The sequence below is a fragment of the Cervus elaphus genome, chromosome 4 (assembly GCF_910594005.1).
Source record: "Cervus elaphus chromosome 4, mCerEla1.1, whole genome shotgun sequence".
Classification (NCBI taxonomy): domain Eukaryota; kingdom Metazoa; phylum Chordata; class Mammalia; order Artiodactyla; family Cervidae; genus Cervus; species Cervus elaphus.
The window spans coordinates 16,148,984-16,175,625 of record NC_057818.1 but is presented as its reverse complement, the minus strand read 5'-3'; the positions used below and the strand labels follow the sequence as shown (position 1 = coordinate 16,175,625).

Sequence of the window (26,642 nt, the reverse complement as noted above, 5' to 3'; positions counted from 1 at the left end):
GCAGAGCTGAGGCTGCAGCTGGACCCACTTCTCCCTGGCTTGGAGGTCCTTGTAGGCAGGAACAGCAAACAATGTGTGGTCATGCCCGTGAACCCCACGGGGCACGCCCTCCCCGACACGCTGGGGAGGCAAGCCCTTACATGTAGTGCTTGCATGTTTACATTTTCCAAGATGCATTACTGGGGGTGGGGTGGGGGTGCTGGGATGCCCTTGGTTCACTTTGTGTGACTCATACTGACTCTTCCACCCTGTATTTTGTGTGGATCCCGTTTCTATAATTTCCGTTTTCTATTTTCAGATTTTCTACAGCAGCAATTTCTTACTCCTTGTGTAAGTTTTCCCAGTCACATGAGCTTCTGCACAGCTGTCTGTCTCCTGGCCTTATAAAAAAGGTGAGTCTTCTGGGTTCCTTTCTTGGCCAAGTTCCCATTTTCTATGGGTCTCTGGCCCGAGGCTGTGTGGCCTCCATCTCGTGCTCGGCACCACCCTGGTCTGTGGTGGGCTATTTCCTGGGAGCTACCGCCTTATGCCTTTTCTTTCTGGCTGAGTTAAGAGGAGGGGGTGTAAGGTGAACCACAGATGTCCCTCCCGTTTACAAAATTGGCTCATTAGTCACAAGAAGTATCTTCCCAGGTAAAGAGGCGCTCTGTACTTCCTCTAAAGATAACCCTGGAGACTGCGTGTTGGGATTCTGTGTCAAGGGTGGCAGGGCTGTCCATTCCAGCGGGAGCCAGGGTTGCAGCACATGCAGAGTTCCAGGGAGCCTGTCCCCTGGGCGATGAGCCTGCTTCTCAGTTCCAGGCTCGGTGTTGGACTCCTGGGCCCTGCTGGGAGCTGCCTTGTCAGGAGCAGCCTGGGGGCCGCTACCACGGTTTCACAGTGTGGGACAGGGGCAGGTCAGGGGAAGTGGCTTCCCAGAAGAGGAAGCCCGCCTCAATGGTACCCTTGCACTGCCTGTGACTCCGGCAGCACAGGGCAGGGGTTTCTGTCTTGTAAGGAAAGACAGGTGGCTCATCCATCACCCAGGAGCATCTCACACAGACCCCAGTGCCAGCAAGCCTCAGGGGACAGCTGAGCACGGCTGCAGAACACAGTGGCCTCAGATGTGCGGTCAGAGCTGCTGCCCCCTGAAGTGCCATCTGAGGAGCAGGGGCTCCCCACTGCCGGCCGAGTGTGGCCAGCCTCACAGCACTCACGCCACTGGCTTATTTCAGTTCCAGTTCATCATGTTCAGATGGTTCCCAGAAGCCCGAGACCCCCCGTCTCAGGAAGACCCAGCTAGCCCACCCTGGAGGCCCCTGTGCCTGCCCTCCGTGGACTGGCGGAGAGCTGCCCTCTGCCTGTGGAAGCAAAGAGCCCTGCAGGAACTGCTGAAGCAGGAGGGGCTCCAGGTAGGTCCTGCTGTCCCTCCGTGGGACACCTGCTACACACAACGTGAGGTTTTGAGGTTGGTCCCTGTGGACGTGTGGAGCTGCCCCAGAATTTAAAGACAGGGTGAGCGCTGTGCGACTTCTGGAAGCTTCACGTTCTATGCCCAGTTTGGTGAGCTGAAACCTGAGTTGTGCAGACACCACGATCTGTCCAGGGCCAGGCAACAGTGTGGAGGAAGCAGTTCAAGACCAGTTTGAAAAGTTTCAGTTAGCTTCACTTTCAGGGTTAAATTACTGGTTCTTGGGGCTTCATGCCAAGCTCCCTGTCTAACACTGGGAAGTGGCGTGAGGATGAGAGGGTCTGAGACACAGCAGACCTCCAGCTGCGATGAGAGCCGCGTTCACGGCCCGCCCTGTGGCTTCTGTGCTCCGTCCTTGGCATGGTGGTCACTTGAGCTTTTTCTCTCAGTTGACTTATAGAGACTGGTTACAGCTGGAAATAGAAATTCAGCCTGAAGTTGATTCTCTTTCAGATACAGAAAGGTAAGTGCTTAAAGCATCTGCCCTTTAAAACATTACACTATTTTGTGTCATGATATCCTCAATTTAACGTTCAATTTAACATACAGTATGTTATAGTACAGTCTATGAGTATAATTTTACTCATTCAAGGATCACTTCCTGAGCTCCTGTGGTTCGGCAGACATTTCTAGAATGTTCTAGGAGCTAGGGATATAGCATGAACAAAACAGATGGGGCTCCGCACCTGCACTTCTACCCTTTTAGCCCTGAGTGGGCACTCCCGCCGAGGAACTGTGCAGCCCGGAGGCAGGCAGGACAATACAGCAGGGCTGTGGGAGCAGGTGCTGGTGGGTGAGGAACAAGGAGTCGGAACCCCCGAGGGCCGTGGTCAGGGAGCCACGAAGATCTCAGCTGGTGTCAGCCAAGGAGGGACAGGGCAGTCAGGGCTTCACCAATTGCTGGCTTCGAGGCGTGGCACCAGGAGCGAGCAAATTGGGGTCTGAGCCCCTATGGGTCCCGGGGCTGGTGAACGAGATGACTGAGCCATGAGGCATGCTGTTTGGGGCTCAGGCATGTGCTGAGGGGCTTTGCAGCAAGGGTGGCTGTCCTCAGGCCACCATCTGTGGTCTGGTCAGAGACGCTCCCGCACACGGAGATGCTGTGACATGGTGTCAGATTCCGATGGAACAAGCAGACTTCGGAAGGACGGCAAACGGGAGTGGGAGTGGGAGTGACGACACTGCCTTCTGCAGCTCAGAGGGTGGGGTGGAGGGGCTGATGGGGTACTCCCACCTATCAGCTTTGTGCCCGGCTTGCTTCCTGAGCACTTCCTTCCGGTGCTCATCAGCCCGGGGCCTCCCTCCTCTGCAGCGTCCTGGCATGCAGATCCAGAGTACGCCTTCTTAGCTCTCCCTCAGGACACTGTGCTGTCAGTGAGGAGTCAGGTCAGGGCCTCCTTCCTTCGCTCCTCACTGCAGTGCCCCCTGCCTCTTGTGGTTGTAGCTGAGGCCCTACTCGGGTTCTGGTCTCCCTGTGGTCTTAGCACCGGGGAGCCTGGTCCACATCTGGACACTCTGCTGCTGGACCCAGCCAGTACAGACGCCCCTTCCACCCCCCGCTCAGCAGCCATGCACCTGCAGTCCCCCACCCCTCCAGCCGAGGCGGCCTCCCTCGGCACAGACCCTGGCATTTGCATTGTAGGCAGGACTTCCAGCAGTGGGCCATCCACCAGCACTTCCTCCCCATGCCCTCTGCTGCCGGTGGCTGCGACGGAGACCTGGAAGCCGCTTGCGCCACCCTGGTCGACGTGCTTATGGACTTCTGCCAAAGGTTAGGAACGTTGGTGCCCAGAGGCACGTGTGTTTTGATTTTGGTAGCTCTAAGAATTTTTTTTTTTTTTCTAAGAATGTTTTTTATTTCTCTTGGTCCACACATTTGGACATATCTGATAGCAAGTCTGAATCTTCGCAATGAAGGCAAGCTTCTGGTATCATCTTTCTCTCTGTGAGTCACCTGGTCAGCAAACGTGAGGAGAATAAAAGGTCTAGTAGGTGGTGGGCTCCAGTGTCGCCACCCATCGTGCAGGAGGTACTGGTGTGGACTGGCCGCCACGAGAGGCAGGCCTTCCCAGTCCCGTCTGGGCCATGCAGGCTGTGGGCGTCTGACATGGCCTGTTCAGTCTGATCGTCCTCCTAGTTGAGGACATATGCTGTGTCCAGGTGGTGTGTGATGTTACCTTGTTATGGTTTTGATTTGCTTTTCCCTGATGGCTCACAGTGTTGACCATTTATTTATCTTTTTTGGACAAATGTCTGATCAGATCCTCTGCCCATTTACAGTTGGGCTATTTGCTTGTTGAGTCGTAAGGGTTCTTTGTATAGTCCAGATGCCAGGTCCCTTGAGATATGTGAATCACAGATGCTTTCTCCCATCCCTTAAGTCATTGGTTCACTCCCTTGATAGAGTACTTTGATTCATATAAGTTTTGCATTTTGAAGAAGCCGTATTCATCTGTTTTTAGTTTTAGCTTTTGGGCCTTTGATCCATTTTGAGTTACTTTTTTTCCCTAAATTTATTTATTTGACTGCATCAGGTCTTGGTTGAGGCACACAGACTTTCCAGTTACAGCCCACAGGCTCAGTTGCGTCTCAGCATGTGGGATCTTAGCTTCCTGACTGGGCATGGAGCCCACATCCCCTGCATTGCAAGTGGATTCTTAACCACTGAACCACCAGGGAAGTCTCTTGAGTTAATTTTTTGTAAGATGTGAGGTAGGGATCCAGCCCCATTCTTTTGTATGTGAATGTCCAATTGCCCCTTTTGCTGAAAAGACTGTTCTTTCCCCATTGAATGGTCTTGTTACTCTTGTCAAAAGTCCACTCACCATATGTGTGAGAGTTTACTTCCGGACTCTCGACTCTGTTCTACTTATCTTTACATCTATCCCTGTGCTAGGACCACACTATTTTGATTACTATAGCTTTGTAATAAGTTTTAAAATTGGAAAACATGGGAATTCTCTGGCAGTCCAGTGGTTAGGACTCCACGCTTTTACTGCTAAGGGCCTGGGTTCAATCCTCGGGTAACTACGGTCCCGCAAGCTGCACAGTGCGGCCAAAAAATAAACAAGGAAGTAAAATTGGAACATGTGAGTCCGCTAACTTTGTCCTTCTTTATCAAGATTGTCTGGAGCCCTTGCAGCTCCATCTGGATTTTAGGATCAGCTTATCAATTTGTACAAAATGAGCTGGGATTCTGATAATGACTGCACTGTATCTGTATATCAGTTTGGGTCCTTCCATTTGTTTAGGTCATCTTTAATATTTTTCAATAGTGTTTCATAGTTTTCAGTGTGCAAGTCTTGCATCTCCTTGATTAAATTTATTCTGAAGTATTTTATTTTTTTTAGCACCATTGTAAAATGGGTCATTGCTTTAATTTTACTTATTTGCTCAGATGGCTTTTTATGGTTAATTCTTTATGATTTTCTATATATAAGGTCTTGTCATCTGTGAATAGAGATGGTTTTAACTTTTTCCTTTCCAATCCGAATCACTTTTATGTGCTAATTTATTTGCTGAATTGTCCTGTCTAGAACTTTACAGTGCAATGCTCACTGGAGGCAGTAGGAGCAGACACTTTGTCCTGGTCCTGGTCCTGGGAGGACAGTTTGCAGTCTCTCATCATTGAATACAATGTGAACTGTGGATTCTTCATAACTGCCCTTTGCCAGGTTGAGGGAGGTCCCTTTTACTCCTAGTTAGTTTTTTTTTTTAATCATGCGGTGGTGTTGAACTTAATGCTTTATCTGTGTGGGTTTTGGTTTTCTATTCTACTCATGTTTATTGCATTAATTGATTTTTTCATATTGAGCCAACCTTGCATTCTTAGAATAAATCCCAGTTGGTTGTGGCACGTAATCATTTTGATATGTTGGCGGAGCTGGTTGCTGGCTTTGTGCTGTTGCTGGGGCACCATGCGTGCCCTGTGGTCCCTGGGTACTTCCTGGCCCTGTGACCACAGGCCATACTGGAGGCAGGAGAAGAAGAGGTAGCCCAGCAGAGATAGGAGACACTAAGGAGGCTTTCACTGTGTTTTTATTTCAGTTCAAGGAGTTATCATCACTCAGAGAATTCTGATTTGGTTTTCGGTGGCTGCAAAGGAAATCGGGACATTTTTTCCAGATTGCAGGTGAGTTAGAAAATGCAAAACTCAGCGTGTCCACTGCATTGAAGCCATGTGCTATCAAGATATTTATTGAGTATCCAATGAGTCCAGACGCCTGTTTTAAACAGAATGAAAGCCTGAGTCCCAGACCCGGTCACTCAGACGGGAGACTATGTGTTCTGTGAACTCGTGTCACCATGAACATCACAGGAACGCAAAAATGAAAGATGAAATACAGGAAGCATCTCCAGGCTTTAGGACATTTAAGATTAGAAAACAGGAAGTAAAAATATGGACTTCCGTAGTAACTTGGTTGCTACTCCCATTCTCTGCTCTTTAACTCTGGGTGCTGCGCTGGGAGGTCAGACTCTTGAGAACTGATATAAATAACTCTCCACTTGGCTGAGCATCGAAAGTTTGCAAAGACCAGGAGCTGGAGCCCCTCCTGTTTCCTGGGTCACTTGTCACTGAGGCAGGAGCACTGAGAAGGGTGCAGAAGCCCTGTGTGTTCTCATCCTGGAGTGAAAAGTACCTTTCTGTCAGCATGCTGCTGCCCAGATCTCCTGAGAGTGGGCTCTGGGGTCAGAGAGCAGACCAGGCCTGTCCTTCCTTCTCGCCAGCTGTGCGCTGGGAGTCTGAAACTGGACATGCCCATGCAGCTCTGTCTTATGGGATCTGGAATTCCCGCTGTCTCTCTTTAAAAGTGCCTGAATTTAGAAAATGTGAAGGATGAAAGGGAGATCCTAACACCTCACACAAAAGGGATGTTTGTCCTCTGTGTCCATCGTAACGGGAAATGGAAGAAAGTACCTGGGAGGGCGGCCACAGCAGGAGTTGTGGGCTTAGAGGTCACGTGTGACAGGGCGATGAGGAGACGGGTGCTCTTCATCTGCTGCCGTCTCCAGGAGATGTGTGCTGACCTGGAACAGGGCCCTGCACCCCTCGGCCACGCTGCTTCCCGCAAACACTTTCTCTTTGGAGTTTTCCACAGACGCCTTCAGGCACTGGCTCACGGGTGGGACGTGGCCAGCCGCCTCCAGAGACAGCGGGAGCTGCTCACGTGCAAACGGTAACACGGTCGTATCCCAGGGTCTCCCCACTTTGGGTTCTCTTCCCTCTAGTCATGGGTCTCTGGGGTGGCCTCTCCCTGGGAGTCCCCTGAAGAGCAGGGTCTGGACCCAGGATCCCTTCAGTTCAAAGGCCTCACATTGAATGTGGGCTCAGGGGTCCTCGCAGCAGTTTCATCACAACTGAGCTGTGAATTGACATCCTTCCCAGGCTAGTTAGCTGGTTGGTTCATACACTGCTCCCACCCTGGGTCATCATGAAACTGCATGGCTGCTTTGGGGATGCACAGTGGTATTTGTGGGCCCAGCAGCACAAGAGCCTAGGCCCTCCAGGGAGGGATGGGCCACAGACTAGGGCCAGTCCCCAGCAGGCCGGGAGGGTAGCTGCTGCTCCAAGCATTGCCCTCGGGGGTCACTGTCCATACCTTCATCCTCCCAGCACCCTCCTCGGCCTGCCCCCCTCCATGCTGGTCAGCAGCCCCTGTGCGGAGCAGCCGGCCACCCCCAGCTGTGCCAATTTCTTCCACTTGGTCAACTCAGAATTGGTAGGTGTGGAGCAAGCGAGGTCAGGTGCAGGGTTGGGGGCCATGTGCGCACCACGGGCCGGTTCTGGGGAAAGTTCAGGAGTGCATCTGTGGTCACGTGGAGCCAGTGTCCTCGGTATGGGCCCCACCTGCATGGGGTCACTGAGGTGGGATAGGCCATGGCACTTGGAGCCGCAGGGAGTCCTTCACCCTATTGGACACAGGCAGCGAGACCAGAGACCGGGGCCAGTGCCCTCTCTGGAAGATGACTCCTTCACCAGGTTAGTGGTTTGGGCCCCAGAAGTGCTGACCGACCTGCCCGCTTCACCTCTGGGCACAGAAGCCAGACAGTGCCCACACCTGGCTCTTCAGGCTCCGAAGGGTGCCCGCCCTTGCTTGTGCACAGTCAGGGACGGGAGGTACTGTGCCCCTGCAGGAGGCTTTGTAAAAATGCACCATGTAGGGAGGCTGATCTGAGTTTCTGGTCATCTGTGCGGAGCTTATAGGGTAACTGGGGAGCAGCAGAAATGATGTGAGATTTCTGTTCAAGTTCATTCTGGAGGCTGTTCCCCCCTCAAGCTCTGAGAACAGCCTGTGAAAGCAGCCAGGTGTGGGGGGGATGAGGGACAGCATGTGGCCGCCCACCCTCGTCTTCCGCCTTCCTTCCTCACTGGCCTCTACTATCTTGCAGAGGAACTTCTCCCACGATGGTGCCCTCACCCACGACATCACTGCCCACTTCTTCAGGGTAATTCCAGTTCCCACCACCCCTCCCATGTCACTGCTCAGACCTCTGGCCTGGCCCTCGTGTATGCAGTGGCTCCCAAGGTCCACGTGCGAACCCAGCGGCGGGCATCTCCTCCCCCAGGGTCTCCTCAACGCCTGTGCACGAAGCAGAGACCCATCCCTGGCAGCTGACTTGGCCCTGACCGCCTGCCAGACCCAGTGCCCCCTGCTGCTCACTTCTGCTCTGGTAGGCCTGCCATCTTCATGGGGGAGCTCCTGGGCCTGGAGGGGTGCCGTGGGAGTCAGTGAGGCTGGAGGTCGCACATCCGTCTAGGGTTTCCTGGCTGTGTGATCCCAGGCACAGTGGGTAAGTCAGGAGAAGATGCCCCCAGGAGCAGAACAGGAGCGGGAGGTCAGGGTCGCAAGAGTCCATTCACGCCAGAGCCAGTAACAGGAGTCGTTCACACTGTGCTCTGGGCTGAAGCTGCCGGCTCGGCCCCTGCAGCCTGGCCCCTGCATGGTGTTCTGAAGTTCCTCAGGTGGGGCTCGCTTATGGGCTTTCTCACCACTTCTCCTTTTGTCAGGAGGGAGGACACAGCCCCATTCTTTCAGAGCAGCACGTCCCCCACCAAGCTCCCTGGGCAACCATGTGTCCTCTGAGGATGAGCTGTGTTGGGCCATAGATGAGACACTGTCCTTGTAGTTAGGAAGCACTAGATGAGCAGAGCCAGGCTCGGGGGAGTGTGTGTCAGCCAGCAGGTAGACATGTCCTACCCAGATGGTCAGGGTCGCTGAGATCTCCAAAGCGTTGTGGTGGTGGGGAATGACTGTCATTGCCCGTTCTCTCCCATGAGCTGTGGTGGTCGAGCCTGGAGCCCGAGCTGCACTGCCGGTGGAGGAGGTGGTCCCGGAGCCCGCTGCCTGCAGAGCTGCAGAAGCTGCAGGAGGCCCACCTCTTCGCTGAGAGGTGAGTATGGGCACATGCTCTCATTGACCTGCCCAGCATCTCGGGAGCCGGCGAGGCCTCTGGACAGGCCCTGCAAGGTGCAGGGTTCACTTTCCCGTCTCCTCTTACTTCCCAGTGGATGCCCTCCTAGACGTCACTGAGAGGATCACTGGTCCCCTCCAGCCTCCTTACATTTTCCTCTGTGACCATTTCCATCCCTCAGGCACCCCCAAAGAGTCAGGGATGCTGGAAACCTCAGAAAACAAGGAAAGCCAGTTTGCCCATTGACTCTAATCGTATAGAGAGCAAGAAAGTTTCTTAAATCAGTGCACTGTATTCTGTTTTTCACTTTTGGCCGTTTCAACCTGCTGAAGGACCTTGAACATCACAGTGCAATTGGAGCAGGGGTTGTGTGGGAGGCTGGTGCAGGTTCTGGGGTCTGAGGGTTGGGGGAAGGGTTCCAGGCGACCCTGTGTGCCACACCCTCCTGTCAAAGCTGAGACCCCCTGCAAGCTGCACCGCTTCCTGTGTCCAGGGCATAGGGCCAGTCTGCAGAGCCAGGCTGGGGCGGGGGTGCCTGTGGTGACACACTCCTCTTGTCTGCGCAGCGTCTCCTCCCCCCTCACACCATCCCCTGCACCCGGCCCGTCCTGGCTCTGCGCGGCTGCCCTGCACTTTGTGATTCAACGGGCCAGGAAGGAGAGCATCTGGCAGGAGCTGGGGAAGCTGGATGGCCAAGGAGAGGAGGCAAGGATGACACCCTCTTCCTGCAAGCTCACCTTCTCTCAGGGTTCATCTAACACACTGTGCTTTTCAAGGACAGACAGGTGTTTGGGGTCCTTGTGACTTTATTTGGAAGTAAACCTTCTTGGGTGTATAGGTTTGGTAAGACTTACTCTCAGGTTAACTCCCAACTGCTTTTATTTGACCTGTTTATCCTCTCCATAATCCCTGGGCGGGGGCGGTTTAAGAGTTGACTGGCACCCATCAAGGTACCTGCACCCCATTCAGCTGCTCGCTGAGACCAGGGCTGGATGGAGGGCTGCTTGGAGGGCAGGCTGGTGTCCCCACTGGGAGCTGCCATGGTGCACCCAGCTGAACCCCTGGTTCTCTAAAACCCAGAGCTCCCCAGCAGCTCAGGTTGTACACACCTGCCTGACAACAACTGCTGAGCTATGGGGTTTGAGTGATTATAATTTCAGGTAACAGAGTCCCAGGGAGCATCTGTTCTTAGACTTTTCAGGCTGTAAAAGTTGAAAGGCTTTCAGTGGCTTCGTATCTTCCAGACCACTGTCCCCTTACAGACCCACAGAGATGGGTCCCCAAGCAGTAATTGTTTATAACCCATTAAATTCTCTTAAGAGCAACTGGAAATTTTATTCCTGTGAAGATCCCCCTAAATATTTCTGACCTAGGTCTGTAAATGCTCAGTTAGTGAGCAATGTTTTTTACTTATAGTTACTCTCAGGGAACAGAATACAGGTAGTCTTATGTTGTGAGTGGATGTTTTTTTATTTGTAGCTGTTTGTTTCCCTGTTTTTCTTTTCCTTGATGGGCCTGCTCTCTTCATATCTGATTCCACAGGTAAGTCAGACCCTCTCCCACACTGGACAGGTTGGTGAGCTCCTGCCCTCAGGGCGCTTGAAACCATGGATCCCCATTTCCCCGCAGACCTCTTAAGTTAGGTCTCTTGAGCAGGGGCGGTGTGGTACCTTTGGGGCAAAAGCTTTCTCAGGAGAGAAAACCCCAGGCCACGGGCCTGCCCTGTGGGGTCTCCCTTCAGACCCTGCACCCTGAGGGTCTGTGCAGGGCCCCAAGTAGACACTTCCTCCTTGCCCGCTGTCATCTTTGAGTTCTCCTGTTCTTCTGTGGGTCACAGGCTGTTAGCTCCCTGAAGGCTCTGGACATCTGTGCGGAGATCTTGGGGTGTCTGCAGAGGAGGAGGATTTCCTGGCTGCTCGTCTTTCAGCTGACGGAGGCGGGTGAGAAATCCAGAGGCTGCCAGCCATGTCTGTGCTGGCCCCCAGCGCTCTGCCAGGAGCAGGTCAGACTGCAGCCGACTCCTTAGTCCTTCTCTTCAGAAGCAACTTTCAAATGGTTACACAGGAGCCCTCCTTGGGGCTCACTTTAAAAATTCGTTTTTGCAACTTTATGTTCTTGGTTAAGTATGCAGACTCATTTAATAATTTAGTGGAGCCCTGGGATTTCAGGGACCCGGCCCCCACCCCCTAGTCTGTGGCGTGAGGTCACTGCCCCTGTGTCAGCACGCACACGATTCCTGGAGACCCTGACCCTATGGGAGGCCCCCGCACTGCTGACAAGCCCCTCGGTTTTGCAGATGTTCCCCTGGGGCGCACCCTCCTCGGCCTGGCCCCCGACCACCAGGTCAGGCTGCTGCCGGTCGCCTTCTACAGGTAACCCTCAGGACCTGAAGGTCAGGGGAGGGACAGCAGGGGTCCCTGAAGACAGAGAGGCTGCACCCCTGCTGCCTGCCACCAGCCTCGGTCAGACGTATGAGGTCAGGTTACCTGACACCTGTGTCTGCCTTTAGCCTCCTTCCCTACTTTGACAAGGATGCCCTCCTCAGAGAAGATGCCTTCCTGCACGTTGCTCTCAACATGTACCTGAAGCTCGTTGGCCTCTTTATGGCCGGGGAAACCGGTGCAGTCTGGACTGAGGCCTGTGGTGGGGAGCTCCCGACCCAGGCAGGTGCAGGGCCAGGCCCATCTCCAGACAGACTGGGGTGACGCTCCTGGCACAGTTCACAGCTGTGGGGATCCTGAACTTGGCTCTGCCCGTCTTCTTTCCAGGGCGACCCCGTAAGCCTGATAACAAACGCCCGTCTCTTTCTGCTGCAATTGATACCTCGGTGCCCAGAAAGGAGCTTCCTGCACGTGGCAGAGGTAACACCCAGGTGCTCACCATTGTGTCTGTGTTTAGGTCCATGTCACTGTGTGACATGAGGATGCTGGACGCCTTGGGGAAAGCCGGCATCCAGCATCCAGGCCTGGGAGGGACAGGGGGTAGCATGGGCCCAGCATGTGGGCTTTGTTGCAGCTGCTGGATGTGAGTGAAGATTGTGACCCGGAAGTGAGTGCTGCCCTCCTGAGCAGGCGGCAGGCTGTGCTGGACCCTGCTGTCTCCCAGGAGCCCCAGCTCTTCTGACCCGATCTGCACAGGGCACTGCCCAGCTCCTCGGTAAATAATTTATTACAAGCATAACATGGAGCTCTTGTTGCCCTGAAAAGTGGGTTACAAATCTCGATTGCTGTAGTGGGGAAGAAGAATCAGTTCTCTAAAATCTGCATCTGGCCCAAGTCACTCTGCTTATAGGAGAAGAAACTGCTGGTCCCAGAGCAGAGGCCACAAGACCCTGCAAGCCGTGGACTGAACCATCACCACCCAGCACGCATAGTGGGGTTGCATCAGGATACCACTCCGCCCACAGGCCTGAAGCTCAGTCACCACCCCTGACCTCAGGGCAGGCAGGCCCTCAGGTGGGCTCAGCCTTCACCACCTGCCCTGCTGCGGGCCTGGGTGGGGCCTCCGGGGCCTGGTCTGGGGTTTGCGTCAGCGGGTGCACCATGGACATGTGCACGTTGAGGTTGTGTGCCTTCTCAAACCGCCGGCCACACTGGTCACAGGCAAAGTCCAGCTCCGTCTCAGCCTTGTGCTTGGTCATGTGGTACTTCAGGGATGCCCGCTGCCGGCACTGGAACCCGCAGACCTCACACCTATGGGATGGGGGCAGTGAGCCAGGGCCAGGGTGCTGCCAGCGGGAGGGCCACCACCCCCCACTTACTGCAGAGGCTTAGCTCCCGAGTGGCGCATCTGATGGACCAGGAGGTGCTTCCGCTGCTTGAAGGTCTGTCCACACTCGTCACAGATGTAGTTCCGCACCTCTGGGGACCAGATAAGGAGTGACCACAGGCCCTGACACTGTCTACTCGGTGCCCGAGCACCTAACTCACAGGTGACACAGCTATGACCCACGTCACTTGGCTGTAGCATGTTTCCCTAAACCTCCTATTTTCTGGAGCACCAATTCTTAGAGGAAGCCCAATTAGTGCAGTTTCACAGATGACTGATTATAGCTACTGCTACTCTAGGGACTGTCCCCATGCTGGGCCCACCACCAGGATACCCACTGTGGAAGTCAGTCTTAAAAGAGCTTTTCAACAAAACTTGAACGTCACACCCCCAGCCATGCACCTGGGGCACCACCACATGCTTCTTTCCTACATCACTGCGCATCTACCAGCACCTGATGCAGCCGCACAGGCAGGCTCCTCCCTGACTAGGAGCAATCATCCTGACAGTGTGAGGTCTAGACTGTTCTGTGCTTAAAATAAAAACTGCTCGTGGTCACGATGACTGTGGTCAGACTGAGTTACAACGGCTTGACCCTTGACCAGGGAATTACTGTGTCAGGAGTAATGGACAAGAACACTCACAGCATGAAATGCTGTGAAACCGAGGGACTGTGAGCCAGCCATTAAGTGGGCAAATCAGAGTGAAGAAGTCAATCATTTGTACAGAGGTCAACAGAGAAAGTATCATTTAGAATGGACTATCTGGATGTAGGGGCTGCAGGTCGGGAAAGCTGCCTTCTGGGCAGAACCAGCAATGACAAGCATAGGCACACACGAGTCCAAGGTCGTAGACGCGTGTTCAGAGAGACGGGGTAGTAACCTCACATGCTGATGGCAGTGATCACTGGGGCACCACTTTACCTAATACTTTTCCCACCAGTTGCTACCATGAATTTAGGTCACTTTTATAATCTGAAAAGCATGTATCATTTTCTTCCAGTAATGATGTAAATGGAGAAGAAAATGGCAACCCACTCTAGTACTCTTGCCTGGAGAATCCCATGGACAAAGGAGCCTGGTGAGCTACAGTTCATGGGGTCGCAAAGAGTTGGACATGACTAAGCAACAAACACACACAATGATGTAAAAACAGACCACAATAGACTCACAGGACAGCGCCAGAGTTTCTTCAGTGTCAGTTCCCCAGAGCCCCATCTGCAGGGGGCAGGGGAGGGGACACACCTGTGTGGATGAGCTTGACATGGCGCTGTAGGTAGCGGTCAATCATGAACACCTTGTTGCAGCCGGGGTGTGGGCAGGGCCTCTCCCGGACCTCCTCGTGGTGCTCCTTGACATGCTTCTGTGAGAGGGACCGGGGGCGTGAGTCCCCCAGCCCGGCCAACACCCCAGAGCAGCGTGCAGGCCTCCTCCCCACGAAGGCACAGACCCAACCAGGCCCTGTCAGCAGAGCTGGGGGTGCACTCTCCTGGGAGCCCCCTCACCTTCATGCCGTCGGCCCCGCGGTACACAGCCGTGCAGCCCTGGTGCGGACACTTGTAGATGGTGGGCAGTTCCTCCCTGCAATGCAGAGCACATGTGGAACCACGGCCCCCATAGGCTGTGCAACCCCCGCTCCAGTCCCTCACCTCTCACACCGCGGCTTGCCCTTCCAGCCCGGCTTGGGCCCAGGTTTCTTTCGGATTTTTGGTTCTTCTGACTTCTTGGCTTCTTTGCTTTCACTTTTCCTACCAGACACCCTGGAGGAAAAGACAACACTGGTCAGTAATATTTCTGATCTTTTTGCATATGCGGTGTTCATTTTTCTTTAAACACTGAGGTGGTTTCCTCGGATCTCCAGGGCTAACCTCCAGTCCCCATGCTGACTACCTGACCTTCACACTAACGCTTGGCCACCAGAGCTAAAAAGACTCCGCAGGGAAGTGGAGGCCCTGCTCAGCCACCTCATGACCCAGGAGTGGGCCTTCAGGGCCAAGTGTCACTCCCTGTCGTCAACACCAAAAACACAACTTTGGAGACACCAGGGAAAATAGTGGAGTTGGGGAAGCTAGAAAGAAGATCCAGATCCACTCTCCTGGAACCTGCCAGGAGACCCCCAGCAACCTGGGGGGAGCTCCACACTCGCTGCTGTCTTCCCCACTGCAGACCCCAGGCAGTGGGCACCTCAGCTAGTCTCACGGGGCCCTAAGGACCAGGCCAGACAGAGCAGCTTCCCCCTTGGTGTCCTTCAAAGTCTTAAAGAGACATGCACACCTTTTCTTAGATCCGGGAATGTAAAGAAATCTGTCAGGAACAGAAGGCAACTTCTAGGACCATAATGACAAGCCACTGCTGACACAATCCTCAATGGTCAACGACTGAAAGCTTTTCCTCTAGTATCAGGAGCAAGACAAGAGATGCCCACTTTCACCATTTCTCGACATAGTACTGAAAGTCCTAGCCAGAGCCGTTAGGCAAAGAAAAAGAAAAGGCATCTAAATTAACAGGAAAGAAGATTACCTCTAGTCATGATGCCATGATGTTATATGTAGAAAACCTTAAAAAAGCTACACAGAAAAATTGAGCAAAGTTGCAGGGTGGAAAAATCAACACATTAAAATCCAGTCCTGTTCCTACACACTAAAAACAGTTCAAAAAAGGAAATTAAGAAAACTATTCATTTTTAATAGCATCAAAAGAAATAAGATACTTAGAAGTAAACTTTAAAAGTTAAAGACTGAAAAAAAAATAAATAAAAATAAAAGTTAAAGACTGGTATACAAAACTATGAAAATGCTACTGAAATTAAGACCTAAGCAAGTAGAAACACATGTTCATGAACTGGAAAACTTAAAACTGTAAAGATGGCAATAATCCCCCAAAGCAATCTATACATTCAATCCCTATGAAAATTCTGTGTTTTTTTACAAAGTAGAAAAAAAATCCTAAGTTTCACATGGAATTTCAAAGGACACTGAATAGCCACACAACTTTGAAAGACAACAAAGCTGAAGGATTCACTTCCTGATTCCAAAATTTACTACAAAGCTACAGTAGTCAAAGCAGCGTGGTGCTGGCGTAAGGATAGACATAACATACTGAGGAACTGAGAGACCAGAAATAAACCCCTGCAAGTACAATCAACTGACTTTTGACAAAGGTGCCAAGACCACTCACTAGGGAAAGGACAGTCTTTTCAACAAAAGGTGCTGGGACAACCACATATCCACATGCAAAAGAGTGGAGCTCGATCTATACCTCATACCATACACAGAAATAACTCAAATGGATCAAAGACCTAAATCTAAGTGAAAACTGAAACCCTTATGGGTAAATCTTCCATGACCTTAGACTTGGTAATGGTTTCTCCTGAATATGACACCAAAAGCACAGTAAACTAAAAAAGTAAAAATAGGAACACTGGACTTCAGTGAAAAAAGGGGAAAATATATTCTACAGTTCAGTGGCAAAACAAACAAACTACTTAGTTAAAACACAGGCAAAGAACTTGGACAGACATTTCTCCAAAGATGATACAAACATGAAAAGCCACTCAACATCACTATCACTTGGGAAATGCAAATCAAAATGACAATGAGATACTACTTAACATCCACTAGCAGGACCTAGAACAACAAGGTTTGGTGAGGATGTATAGAAATCAGAACCCCTGCACATTGGCAGCTGGAAATGTAGAATGTGCAGCTGCTGTAGAAAACTATGGCAGTTCCTCAGAAAGTTAAAAGTACCATAGGACCCAAAGAATCAAAAACAGGTCTCAAACAGATTAAGTGTTACACCAACCTTTCTAGCACTATTGACAGCAGCCAAAATGTGGTCCCTCCCTACCGTGGCTGTGCTGCATGGCAACCCGACCAGGGATCAAACCCGTGTCCCCAGCAGTAGAAACGTGGCATCCTAACCACTAGACCACCAGGCAAGTGCCTTTAATAGAATCTTATAGAAAGGAATCAAACTGACAGGTCACAACATGGAAGAATCTCAAAACCCTATTCTGAGTGAAAGAAGCCAGTAGCAAAGGGACACACAGAGTCCCCAGAATGGACAGGTACACTAGGAGTGGGCAGGGCCTGAGGGGCGGACAGGGAAGTCACTGCTTCATGAGGGTGCATGTGGGATGGACAAAGTCTGGAAACAGTGCTGACGGTTACACAACATTGTAAAAGTTCTGAAATGCGACTGAACTGTACACTTAAAAAATGGTAAAACAGTAACCTTTGTTGTGTATTAATTTACCACAAATAAAAACATGAACAGTTGTTTTCCTCTTCAAACAATATATTAACAAGAACCTTTTCAACAACTGCACAGGCTGCTCCTCCCCTTGTTGGTCTATGACTATTCTTTGCCACCTGGCCACGGTCCTGGCCTCCACCCTCCGCTGCTGTGCGGCTCAGGCACCCAGTGAGAGCTGAGCTGTGCCCGGTGCTCGCACCACATCACATGTTCCTTGAGAGCAGGAGCAGCCTCCAGGTCTCCCAGTGCGTCCCTGAAGGACAAGGGGCTAGGGTCCCTGCAGGCGTGGGAGGATGGCGCTCACAGGCCCAACTTGGGGCTGCTGGTGCTTTACCTCCCCGTGGCCACTCAGGCTCCTGTGGGAACCCTGGCAGCTGGTGTCCCCTCCTGTCTGCGTGGCTGAGGACCTCGACAGGCACGTCTGCTGCAAGGTCACATGGACCTAGACCACATCCTAGGACGTCAGCAGGCATTCGTGTTGTGGTGCCAGAGGCACCAAGAGGCCATCAGGGATGAGCCCAGGGCTCCAGCCTCCCACAGGCACAACTTCCACTAAAATGTTCCATTTGACCACAGCCTCTGAACACATTGCAGCTTCCCTGGTAGCTCAGACGGTAAAGCATCTGCCTGCAACGCGACAGACCTGGGTTCAATCCCTCGGTTGGGAAGAGCCCCTGGAGAAGGAAATGGCAACCCACTCCAGTACTCTTGCCTGGAAAATCCCATGGATGGAGGAGCCTGGCAGGCTGCAGTCCATGGGGTTGCAAAGAGCCAGACACGACTGAGCGAGTTCACTTTCTTTCTTTCTGAACACATACCTGGTGTGTCCTGGCCTATAGCATGTGTCTGTGCGCCCTCCCGGAAACCCAGGGGAGGAGGGGCCGCCTGCGTGCCGTCTCCACCTGGAGCAGGGCAGGGACTTTCCCTCTCCTAACCCCACACCAGTCGCCCTAGGACTGCTGGCAGCAGGACATGAGGTGGGCTCATGGAGATCAGGGTGGAGAGCAAGGGCTCCTGCTGCAGCAGACCTGGTCCCTCCAACTTGGCCCTCCTGATGCCCCCTCTGGCCCAGCAGCGTCTATCCATTCAGGCCCACTCGAGGGCTGTGACCCAGCCCCACATCCCAACTGGGGACTCCCGAGCCACTGCCTCTCTTGTCTCCACCCACAAAGGGAAAAAGAAGTTATGCCTGCTTCTCCATTTTGTTTTGCGCTTTCTTGGCTGATGGTGTGTGGTTTCATTCTACGTCAGAAGCCCAAGCTGGGCATCTACTAACTGGAGATGTTTCGGTGTTCCTGGGCCCCGGGTAACACAGTGATAAGCAGCCTTCTCCTGCCAGGATCCACGGAGCAAGGACACAAAACCCTGTGGGAGGTATGCTGCCTCAACAAGGGAACAGGGCCAAAGGTAGACCCGAGAGCAACTGCAGGGCCAGGTGGCCATATCGCCAAGGCCCTGAGCACAGAGAGCAGAAGGCGAGCAGGGGGATCAGAAGCCACCAGAGCAGACATGGGTGGGTGGCTGAGTCACATTCACAGGGCTGCGCTAAGCCAGGTCCCTGCACTGAACTGGGAAAGTCCTCCTGGGTCACCGAGAAGCCACCCTTCACTGGACTGGTGAGGTCAGGCCATCAGAGAAGCAAAGTGTGTGCTGACCAAGGCAGACAGGGGCAAGCCAGCATCCGGTCCCTGCTGCCCTCAGGGCAGATACAGGTCTCCAAGTCACCCACTGGACACCCCCAAACCCAGGGAGCTCATGGCACCACCATTCCCTTACTTCTTTCCTGGGTACGGCTCAAAGGACTCATCCGAGGACTGGGTGTTCTGCTTCTTGTCATTTTCATCATCTTCACTCAGGAAATCTCTAGGAAAGAAGAGAACCTTCAGCAACGCTCTGGGGCAGGTGACGGAGGCAGTGAACTTCCTGTCTAACACCATGTGGATCCCCACCCTACATGGTTTACTTCTCAGAAGACCTAAAATCCCCAATCCTCTAATACCATCTCCTAACAGAAAGGGCAAACCAGGGTCACAGGCTGAGGATCCCTGGTAAGCCATGGCTCTCATCACACCAGAACCCCAAACTCAGATAGAGTCAGCCTACGGGGCGCCAGGCAGAGATGAAGACCCTCACAAGAGGTGGCTTTGCACTAAGTGGGCTTTTAGAATGTCACCTCACTCCCGTAACTATAAACACCTGCCCAAATGACAGGCGAGCTGTCAGTGATTTCAAAGGGTAACAAAGGCCTGAAAAAGATCTGCACGTCTGTAATCTCTACCCTAAAGCGTGAGTCACAACATTAGCTCTGCTAGTCCACAGACAGAGCCTGGCTGGCATGCCTCAGCCGCCCCTACAGGCTGCCACCCTCCCCAAGGAGAAAGGCCCAAGGATGGCTGGTGGCTGCAGGACAGCCACAGCCTCCTGACCCGGGGCGGGGGGTGGATTTCTGGCACCCACTGGTTCTCCTCCAGCACCTAGGTCATCTGTCACTGGCACCAAAAATCACACTGTCGTTCTACTTGTTTGGACAAAGTGCATCTGTGGTCCAGCCACAGCACACAAGGCAGGGTGGAAAGGTCGGCTGGAGTTCGGCCTCCACCCTGAGAGATTTGGTCTTGGAGACCAGGAAGGGGGGGGCCCCAGGAGCAGACAGGTGGTCTTGCCTGCCTCTAGGTTTGTCCTCCACTCCACATCACAGACACCACGATAAACAGCCAGAGGCTGGCTTCTGTTCTAGTAACATCTGGGGTTGGCATAATACTCAGCCTTGGAGGCGGAGTTGAGCCAGCAACCAGAGGACCATCTGAACAGAGTGATGTCCACACCTGGCTGGGCCTCCCATGCAGCTCCATCAGGTCCAAAGTGCCCCCAATCAAAAAAGGAAGCCTGTTAAGCACCCCCTGCCACTCCCCTCCTCCCAACAGAGAAAGGGGGAGGCCAGCAAGAGCTAGGCCTCAGCCCCTGGGATGGTGGCGTTGGGTTGCCAAGGAGGAATGTTAGGCTATGTAAACCCACTCTTCTCTCACCCCTCAGAAAGGTCACTGAACTCGTCTTTTACCCGATCATCCGAGGTTGGAGATGGAACCTGCTTCTCACCCAATTGCCCTGGGAAACAAAGAACAAGACTCCAGTCACCTGTCACCCCAGGGGAACAGCACGGTAGTCCTCCCCACAGGCATGACAGGGCGCCTAGGGCTCCCATGCCTCCAAATCCACTCACCTCCTGGACCCCCACAAGGCCACTGCACAGCCAAGCCCACCACACCACCCTCATGTCCTGCCAACAGTAGCAACAGCAGCAAATCCAGCCCTGCCCCAGACGTTCAGATCCAGTCACTCTGGGATGTTTCAGAACATCGAAAAAGATCATTGGTATCCAAGTACCGCAGGCACACAGTTCAAAAATCCAAGCAGTTCTAAGAACCGTGAAGCCCTTCAGCATGAGCACCGCCTCACTCTGAACCATCTGGTGGCTGAACATCCACTCGCAGGAGCAGCCTTGCACCCACATGGAAGCTGAGAGACATGGGTAGGAAGCCGGCTCGGCCCTCCTAATACCACATTGGTGAACAGCTGCCCCCAACACACAGGGCCACAGGATCAGGCCCCACAGGGCACTGACAGGCCCAGGGAGTGACCTGCACTGGCTCGGGACAACCCCTGACCCCAGCTGCCTTCATGCCCCAGGAAGGCCCAGGTTCTTCCTCCCTCCGTGCCCTGGCCCCAAGCAGGCTTGGAGAAGCCTGGATGGCAGGGGAGCATGCCTTGAAGGAAGGCGCTCAAGTGGGGTCACCCCGTCTGCTGTCAGACATGCACGAGGCGGTGCCAGGGCTGCCCTGGTCACTATACCGGCCCCTCTATGCACAATACCACTGCTACCACCACAACACCCACTTCCTGCCAAGGGCCCTGCCTGGCTCATGGCCAGGAATACTGGTCAAATAGCCCAGAGGAGCCGCCTACCTGGGGTCCCACCTTGGGGGAGGCTTGGCTGAGACGGGGGTCCCGGCCCCGGTCCCACTGGGTCACCATCTGAAGGAAGCCGGCTTGTGTCCATGCTGGGGAGTGTCTCGGTCTCAGCCCCAGCCGCAGCTGCTCTGCTTTGGGAGCTCTGAGGGGCAGCCCCGGTGGGGCTGAACCCCCGATGCTGGGGGAGTCGGGGGGCTGAATCCTTGTCCCACGTCCACTTGACACCCAAAGCACTGTCCAGCAAGAGGGCCCCACAGCTGGAGTCGGCGTCCATGGTGTAGTCATGGCCCTGGTCGCAGCCCCACACGGCCCGGATGACACCACAGTACTCGGAGGACAGCGTCCTCTGGAGGCTAGGTAGGGCCCCGCAACCAGCCGCGTGTCTGTGCACCCACCCCACCAAGCCACGCAGGCCCTGGGGGCTCGAAGCAATCAGGTCCACTGAGGAAAGGCAGAGAGACACCAGCCCGTGGCCAGTCAGCATCTGGGTCCCCCCGCCTCCCACCCACCCTGCAACCCCACCCTGGGGGTGCACTCACCCACACACGCTCCCTCCTCCGGCCCCATCCGTGGCTGGACACCAACCCTGCAAAGGAGCAGAGCTGCTCACCAAGACAAGCATGGGGCCCAGTGGCCACTGAGTGTGCAGGCTGAGCCTCTTCCTCCGAGGCCACCCACCAGGCCCTCCCTGCCCTGTGCTCTCCTGTCAGCCTCCCCACACACCCAGTGACTGCTGTTCATGAGTGTCTGCCTCGCCAGGCACCTGGGCTGCCCTGTGCCCATGCAGCCCTGTTCACATGGTCTCCTGCATGCCCCCAGCAAAGGAGGGAAGGGGCGCCTACTTTGTGCAAGGCTTCCGGCGGCCTGTCGGGGGAACATTGACTCGCTGCAGGAAAGATGTGAGGAGGCCGTGACACTGGTAGAACTGGGCATGGCAGTTCTTGCAGACAAACTGGGACAGAGCTGGGTCCTGGTGGACAGCCACGCCCAGGAGGCGCTGAAAATCTCGGATGAAAACACGGTCCCCAGGGGGTGGCCTTTCTGAGCTCTCCCCAGGCGCCCTGCCGGAGATGCTGCGGAGACTCCGGGAGGAGAACTTCCCATGACAAAGGCGACAGTGCCCCATGGCCAGGGCCCGGGCAGTTCCTGGGCAAGCACAGGAAACATGAAGTCAGGGATGCAGAACACAGCTCCCAGAAGAGGTGAGATCCACACTCCACCAGACCCCACCCCTGCCCCCACCAGCTCCTGGAGTGGGACCTCCTGAGACATGCCCCTTAAACACAAGTCCAGGTCTCAGCCAGAGGCAGGGCTCTGGCTCCAGGCTCCCAGATGAACACACAGTCTTTTGGGAGAATGGCCAGTGGAGGGTCTTCTGAGTGGAAAATCCTTTCAAAGAACTCTAAATGCTTCCAAACAAAGCCAGTATTGCTCTAATACTAAAACCAGACAAGGACACAACAAGGAAAGAAAATAATATTTATTTTTAATAAACATAGATGTACAAGTCTTCAACAAAATAACAGCAAACTGAACTCAACACTTAATTAAAAAGATCATGCACAATGATCAGCTGAAATGTATTCCAGGGAGGCAAGGATGGCTCAACCTTCCCAAATCAATTCATGTGACACACATTAACAAAATAAAAATCATACTCCTCTCAATAAATGGAGAAAAAGTAGTGGATAAAATTCAATATCCATTCATGATAAAAACCTCAATAATCTGTATACAGATAGAAAATGCCACCACATAATAAGAGCCATACATGACAAGCCCCGAGCTAACATCATACTCAATGGTAAAGAGCTAAAAGCTGTCTACTAAGATCAGGAACAAAACAAAGATGCCCACTCTCACCATTTTTATTCAACACAGTACTGGACATTCTGGCCAAAGCAATTAGGCAAGAAAAATAAAAACCATCCAAATCATACAGACAGAAGCAAGACAATCTGTTTGTGTATAATATTACATACAGAAAATTCTATAAGACTCCACCAAAAAAACTGTTAGAATAAACAAGTTGAGTTATAGAATACAAAATCAATATACAAACATAAGTTGATTTCCATACATGAATAACAAACTATTATGTTAAGAAAATAATCAGATTTACAATTGTATCAAAAAGAATAAAATACCTATGAATAAATATAACCAAAGAGATGAAAGACCTGTTCACTGACACCTATAAGACACTGACAAAAAAATAAGTAGTCCATGATCATGGGTTGGAATAATTAATTGACATCAAATAATAAGACAATTGACATTAATTAACAAGACAGTGTTAAAATGTCTACACTCCCCAAAGTCATCTACAAATTCAAAGCAACCCCTATCAAAATCTCGTTGGTATTTTTCACAAAAATAGAAAAATCTTAAAATTTATATGAAACCAATAAAGACCCTGAACAGCCAAAGCAATTCTGAGAAAGCTCCACAAAGTTGAAGGCATCATGCTTCCTGATTTCAAACTATACTACAAAGCTACAATAATTAAAACAGTACAGTACTGGCAGAAACAGAGGCACATAAAGGGACTTCACTGATGGTCCAGTGGCTAAGACTCCTCGTTCCCATTATAAGGGGCCAAGATTCAATCCCTGGTCAGGGAACTTGCCACAACTAAAGATCCCACATACTGCAACAAAGATCAAAGATCCTGCATGCCACAACTAAGACCCAACACAGCTAAATAAATATTTTTAATTAAAAAAAATTAACACATAAGCTAATGAAACAGAACAGACAGTACAGAAATAAACTCATGTATATATAGGCAACTAATCTACAACAAATAAGCCAAGATACAATGGGGAAAGGACAGTCTCTTCAACAAATGATGTTGAGAAAATGATGTTGAGACAGCCACATGCAAAAGAACGAAACTAGACCATCTTATACCATACTCAACTCAAAATGGATTAAAGACTTGAAAGACCATAAAACTCCTTCCATGTAACAAAACATAATGGTTAGCTCCCTGACATTGGTCTTGGAGATGATTTTTTGGATTGACACCAAAAGCAAAGGTAACAAAGGCAAAAATAAATAAATGGGACTATGTCAAACTAAAAAGTTTCTGCACAGCAAAGAAAACCATCAACAAAATGAAAAGGCAACCTACTGAATAGGAAAAAATATTCACCAGTTATGCATCACATAGGGGATTAATAACCAAAATATGTAAAGAACTCACACAACTCAATAACAACAACAATCTGATTTTTAAAATGAGCAAAGGCTCTTAAGAGACCTCTTTCTAAAGAAGGCATGTAGATAACCAACAGGTATATGAAAAGGTGGTTAACATTACTTCATGAGGGAAATGCAAATCAAAACTACAATGAGGAAAAAAAAAAAATCCCACGAGACATTTACCTCCCACCTATCAGAATGGCCATCACCAAAAAGACAAGTAATTACAAGTGTTGGTAAGGATGTGCAGAAAAGGGAACCCTTGTACAGTGTTAGTGAGAATGTAACTTGGTGCAGCCACTATTGAAAACAGCATAGAGGTTCCTCAAAAAATTAAAAATAAAACTACTATGCAGTCCAGCTATTCCACTGCTCAGTATTTATCCTAAGGAAATAAAAAACACTAACTTGAAAAGGTACATGCATGCACCCCTATATACATTGCAGCATTATCAATGATACCCAAGGTGTCTATCAATGTATGAATGTATAAAGAAACTGTGGTATATATACTCAATGGACTATTTACTCAGCTATTAAAAAGCAAGAAAAATTCTGCCATTTCCAACGACAAAGATGGACATTATCAGCATCATACTAAGTGAAATCAGTCATATGGAGTAGAATAAATACCATATGATGTTACTAACATGTGGAACCTACAAAAAGAGAAAATCATGAACTAATAATTACATTAAAGATATTGTTGGTTGAAAGAAGGGGAGTGAGGTCCTGAGTGAAATGCGGTTGCAGTGATGAAAAGGTGCAAACTTCCAGTTATAAAGTATGTCCTGGTGACGTCGTCTACCGTATGGTAACTATAGTTACCACAACATAATACTTATCTGTATATCTGAAAATTGCTAAGAGCTCTTAAAAGTTGATCCTAAAAGTTCTTATCACAGGGGGAAAAGACTGCTAACTTCGAGTGGTGATGGATGTTAGCTAGTATGCCTAAAACCAACATCATGTTATGTGCCAACTATACATCAAATTTTTTTCTCAAAAAAAAAAAAAAAAAGTTTTGAGTATATAAATGCCTCCACAGCTATGGAACCGTCATAAACTGAGCTGGAAACTTCATTCCTCTTCACACCACTCCCCTGAGACCAGAAGCGAAGGAATCGCGTCCACACGCTGCTTTCCCAGGGGTCTCTACTCCTGACTGCAGGAGTAGACGATGCCCCTGCCCCTCTGCCCTGGGATTATAGGAGAGCAGCTTGAAGTCCTTTCTGAGGGGGCAAAAGCATGACACTAAGACCAAGTGCAAAAAAAAAAAAAAAAAAGACCAAGTGCATATTAACCCCCATACAGTCCGTCGGGGGTGGGGGGGGGGGGGGGGGCGGGCATTCCTATGTTTAATCCTCAGTTCTGTTTTAGCGAAGAGGAAGCGGAGGCCCTGAGAGATTCAGCCATTATCCGAAAAGCACAGCACAAAACCACGACCGAAACCAGGCCTGCCCAACAGACGGCACGACTCGACCACTAAACTACTCCGCGAGCTCTGAGGGGAGCCGATGGGTCAGCTGTGTTGCAAAAGAGCACCCCGCGCAGCTGCGGCGTCCCGCGGAGGCCGCCTCACCCCTCCCAGTAGGGAGGCCTAGTCCGCTTTCTGAGGAGACACCCTGGGCCGGGGGGGTCCCGCGGGGTCCCGGTGGCCACCGGGGGCACTCTATGGTCACAAGGGCCCCACCCGCCGCCCCTCGCGACCGGACGGCCGGACCCACCTGCCTCGTCTGCGCCGTCCTCGCCCGCGTCCCCGCAGGGCCGCGCCGAGCCCCAGCCCAGCCGCGCCGCCACCACGGCCGCCGCCTCGGCCACGTCGGGCCCGCTGCGGGCGGGGCGACCCCGGGCCCGGCCTCCGCCACAACTGCCGCGGCCCGAGCTCCCGCGCTGCCGGGACGCCGCGGGCGACAGGAAGCGCCCGAGCCGGTCCCGCTTCATAGCCGTGGAGACGGCTTAAACTCGGCCCCAGCGCTCCGCCCCGTCAGACCCGGCTCGGCCCAACTCGGCCCCACCCGGCTCCGTCCGGCCCGGCTCCGCCCCACTCGGCTTCGCCCGGCCCGGCTCGGTACCGCTCGGCCCCGCTCGGCTAGCTGGGCCGAGAGGTAGGACGTCCGGAGTCTCTCGTCCGCTACGCGGACTGTGCTCGTTCGTTTCCGTTCGACTCCGCCGCTCGGCTCCGCAGGACTTACTGGAAGCGGGGCGAGGCGAAGAGGAGGGGCGGGGCGAGGGAGGAGGAGGATGAAGAGACCTGGATGGGGCGGACTGACCAGCGGAGGGGAGGGAGAGGAGAGTGTGAAGGGAGGAGCGGAGAGTGAGGAGGCGAGGGGCGGAGTGAGGAGGGGAGGGGCACAGTGAGGAGGGCAGAGCAGCACGGCTTGAGGGCAAGGGGTGCGGTCTGTCACCGACGTGGAGTGAGGGCAGCAGTAGTTGCACTTACACGCTCTTAGCTACAGCGTAAGGAGGTTATCTGAGAGCTCCGTCACCCCCACCTCCGCCCCTTCGGCCCCAGGAGCAGAGCACGCAGCGAGCCAACGGGGCGGGGCTGCCGGAAGTGGGCCCTTTCTGGTACCGCC

General features: G+C 52.5%; 2 protein-coding genes across 12 annotated transcripts in view; one reads left to right on the top strand and one right to left on the bottom strand.

Annotated features, from left to right (window-relative positions):
* The window catches only part of FANCA (FA complementation group A), a 38,690-nt gene extending 25,498 nt beyond the window's left edge, over window positions 1-13,192 (top strand). For 3 of the 9 annotated variants that reach the window (XM_043898316.1, XM_043898321.1, XM_043898322.1), the window contains 17 exons: window positions 299-392; window positions 1,215-1,391; window positions 1,840-1,913; window positions 3,093-3,221; window positions 5,498-5,582; window positions 6,464-6,627; window positions 7,065-7,170; window positions 7,841-7,897; window positions 8,018-8,122; window positions 8,730-8,842; window positions 9,430-9,568; window positions 10,343-10,405; window positions 10,701-10,803; window positions 11,160-11,235; window positions 11,373-11,526; window positions 11,632-11,724; window positions 11,879-13,192. In XM_043898316.1, coding sequence (XP_043754251.1) covers window positions 299-392; window positions 1,215-1,391; window positions 1,840-1,913; window positions 3,093-3,221; window positions 5,498-5,582; window positions 6,464-6,627; window positions 7,065-7,170; window positions 7,841-7,897; window positions 8,018-8,122; window positions 8,730-8,842; window positions 9,430-9,568; window positions 10,343-10,405; window positions 10,701-10,803; window positions 11,160-11,235; window positions 11,373-11,526; window positions 11,632-11,724; window positions 11,879-11,986 — 1,840 coding nt within the window. In that variant the 3' untranslated portion in view covers window positions 11,987-13,192. Of the gene's footprint in view, window positions 1-298; window positions 393-1,214; window positions 1,392-1,839; window positions 1,914-3,092; window positions 3,222-5,497; window positions 5,583-6,463; window positions 6,628-7,064; window positions 7,171-7,840; window positions 7,898-8,017; window positions 8,123-8,729; window positions 8,843-9,429; window positions 9,569-10,342; window positions 10,406-10,700; window positions 10,804-11,159; window positions 11,236-11,372; window positions 11,527-11,631; window positions 11,765-11,878 lie in introns of those variants that run through there. The other 6 variants (XR_006340475.1, XR_006340476.1, XM_043898317.1 and 3 more) reach the window with 6 other exon arrangements.
* On the bottom strand, window positions 12,014-26,616 carry ZNF276 (zinc finger protein 276). Of its 3 annotated transcripts, none has more exons than XM_043898334.1 (11): window positions 26,507-26,616; window positions 21,699-22,002; window positions 21,396-21,442; window positions 20,851-21,297; window positions 19,914-19,992; window positions 18,664-18,750; window positions 14,280-14,390; window positions 14,136-14,211; window positions 13,876-13,993; window positions 12,624-12,723; window positions 12,014-12,555 (listed from the first exon to the last, which is right to left on the bottom strand). In XM_043898334.1, exons 2-11 carry the CDS (start codon window positions 21,980-21,982, stop codon window positions 12,315-12,317), a joined length of 1,590 nt encoding a protein of 529 aa, XP_043754269.1. In that variant the 5' UTR covers window positions 21,983-22,002; window positions 26,507-26,616; the 3' UTR covers window positions 12,014-12,314. The 3 variants fall into 3 exon arrangements, with proteins under 3 accessions (XP_043754269.1, XP_043754268.1, XP_043754270.1); XM_043898333.1 differs by lacking the exon at window positions 26,507-26,616 and adding an exon at window positions 25,791-26,425; XM_043898335.1 differs by lacking the exon at window positions 26,507-26,616 and adding an exon at window positions 26,259-26,425.
* Between the last annotated feature and the right edge of the window lie 26 nt (window positions 26,617-26,642).

Bases quoted from the DNA above. Each gene is read 5' to 3' on its own strand.
- ZNF276 (XM_043898333.1), bottom strand. From the start codon at position 26,007: ATGAAGCGGGACCGGCTCGGGCGCTTCCTGTCGCCCGCGGCGTCCCGG. The intron at 14,212-14,279 runs GTGAGGGACTGG...TCTGCATTGCAG, and splicing joins GGCAAGCCGCGGTGTGAGAG to GGAGGAACTGCCCACCATCT. The intron at 12,556-12,623 runs GTAAGTGGGGGG...CCCATCCCATAG, and splicing joins TCGGGAGCTAAGCCTCTGCA to GTGTGAGGTCTGCGGGTTCC.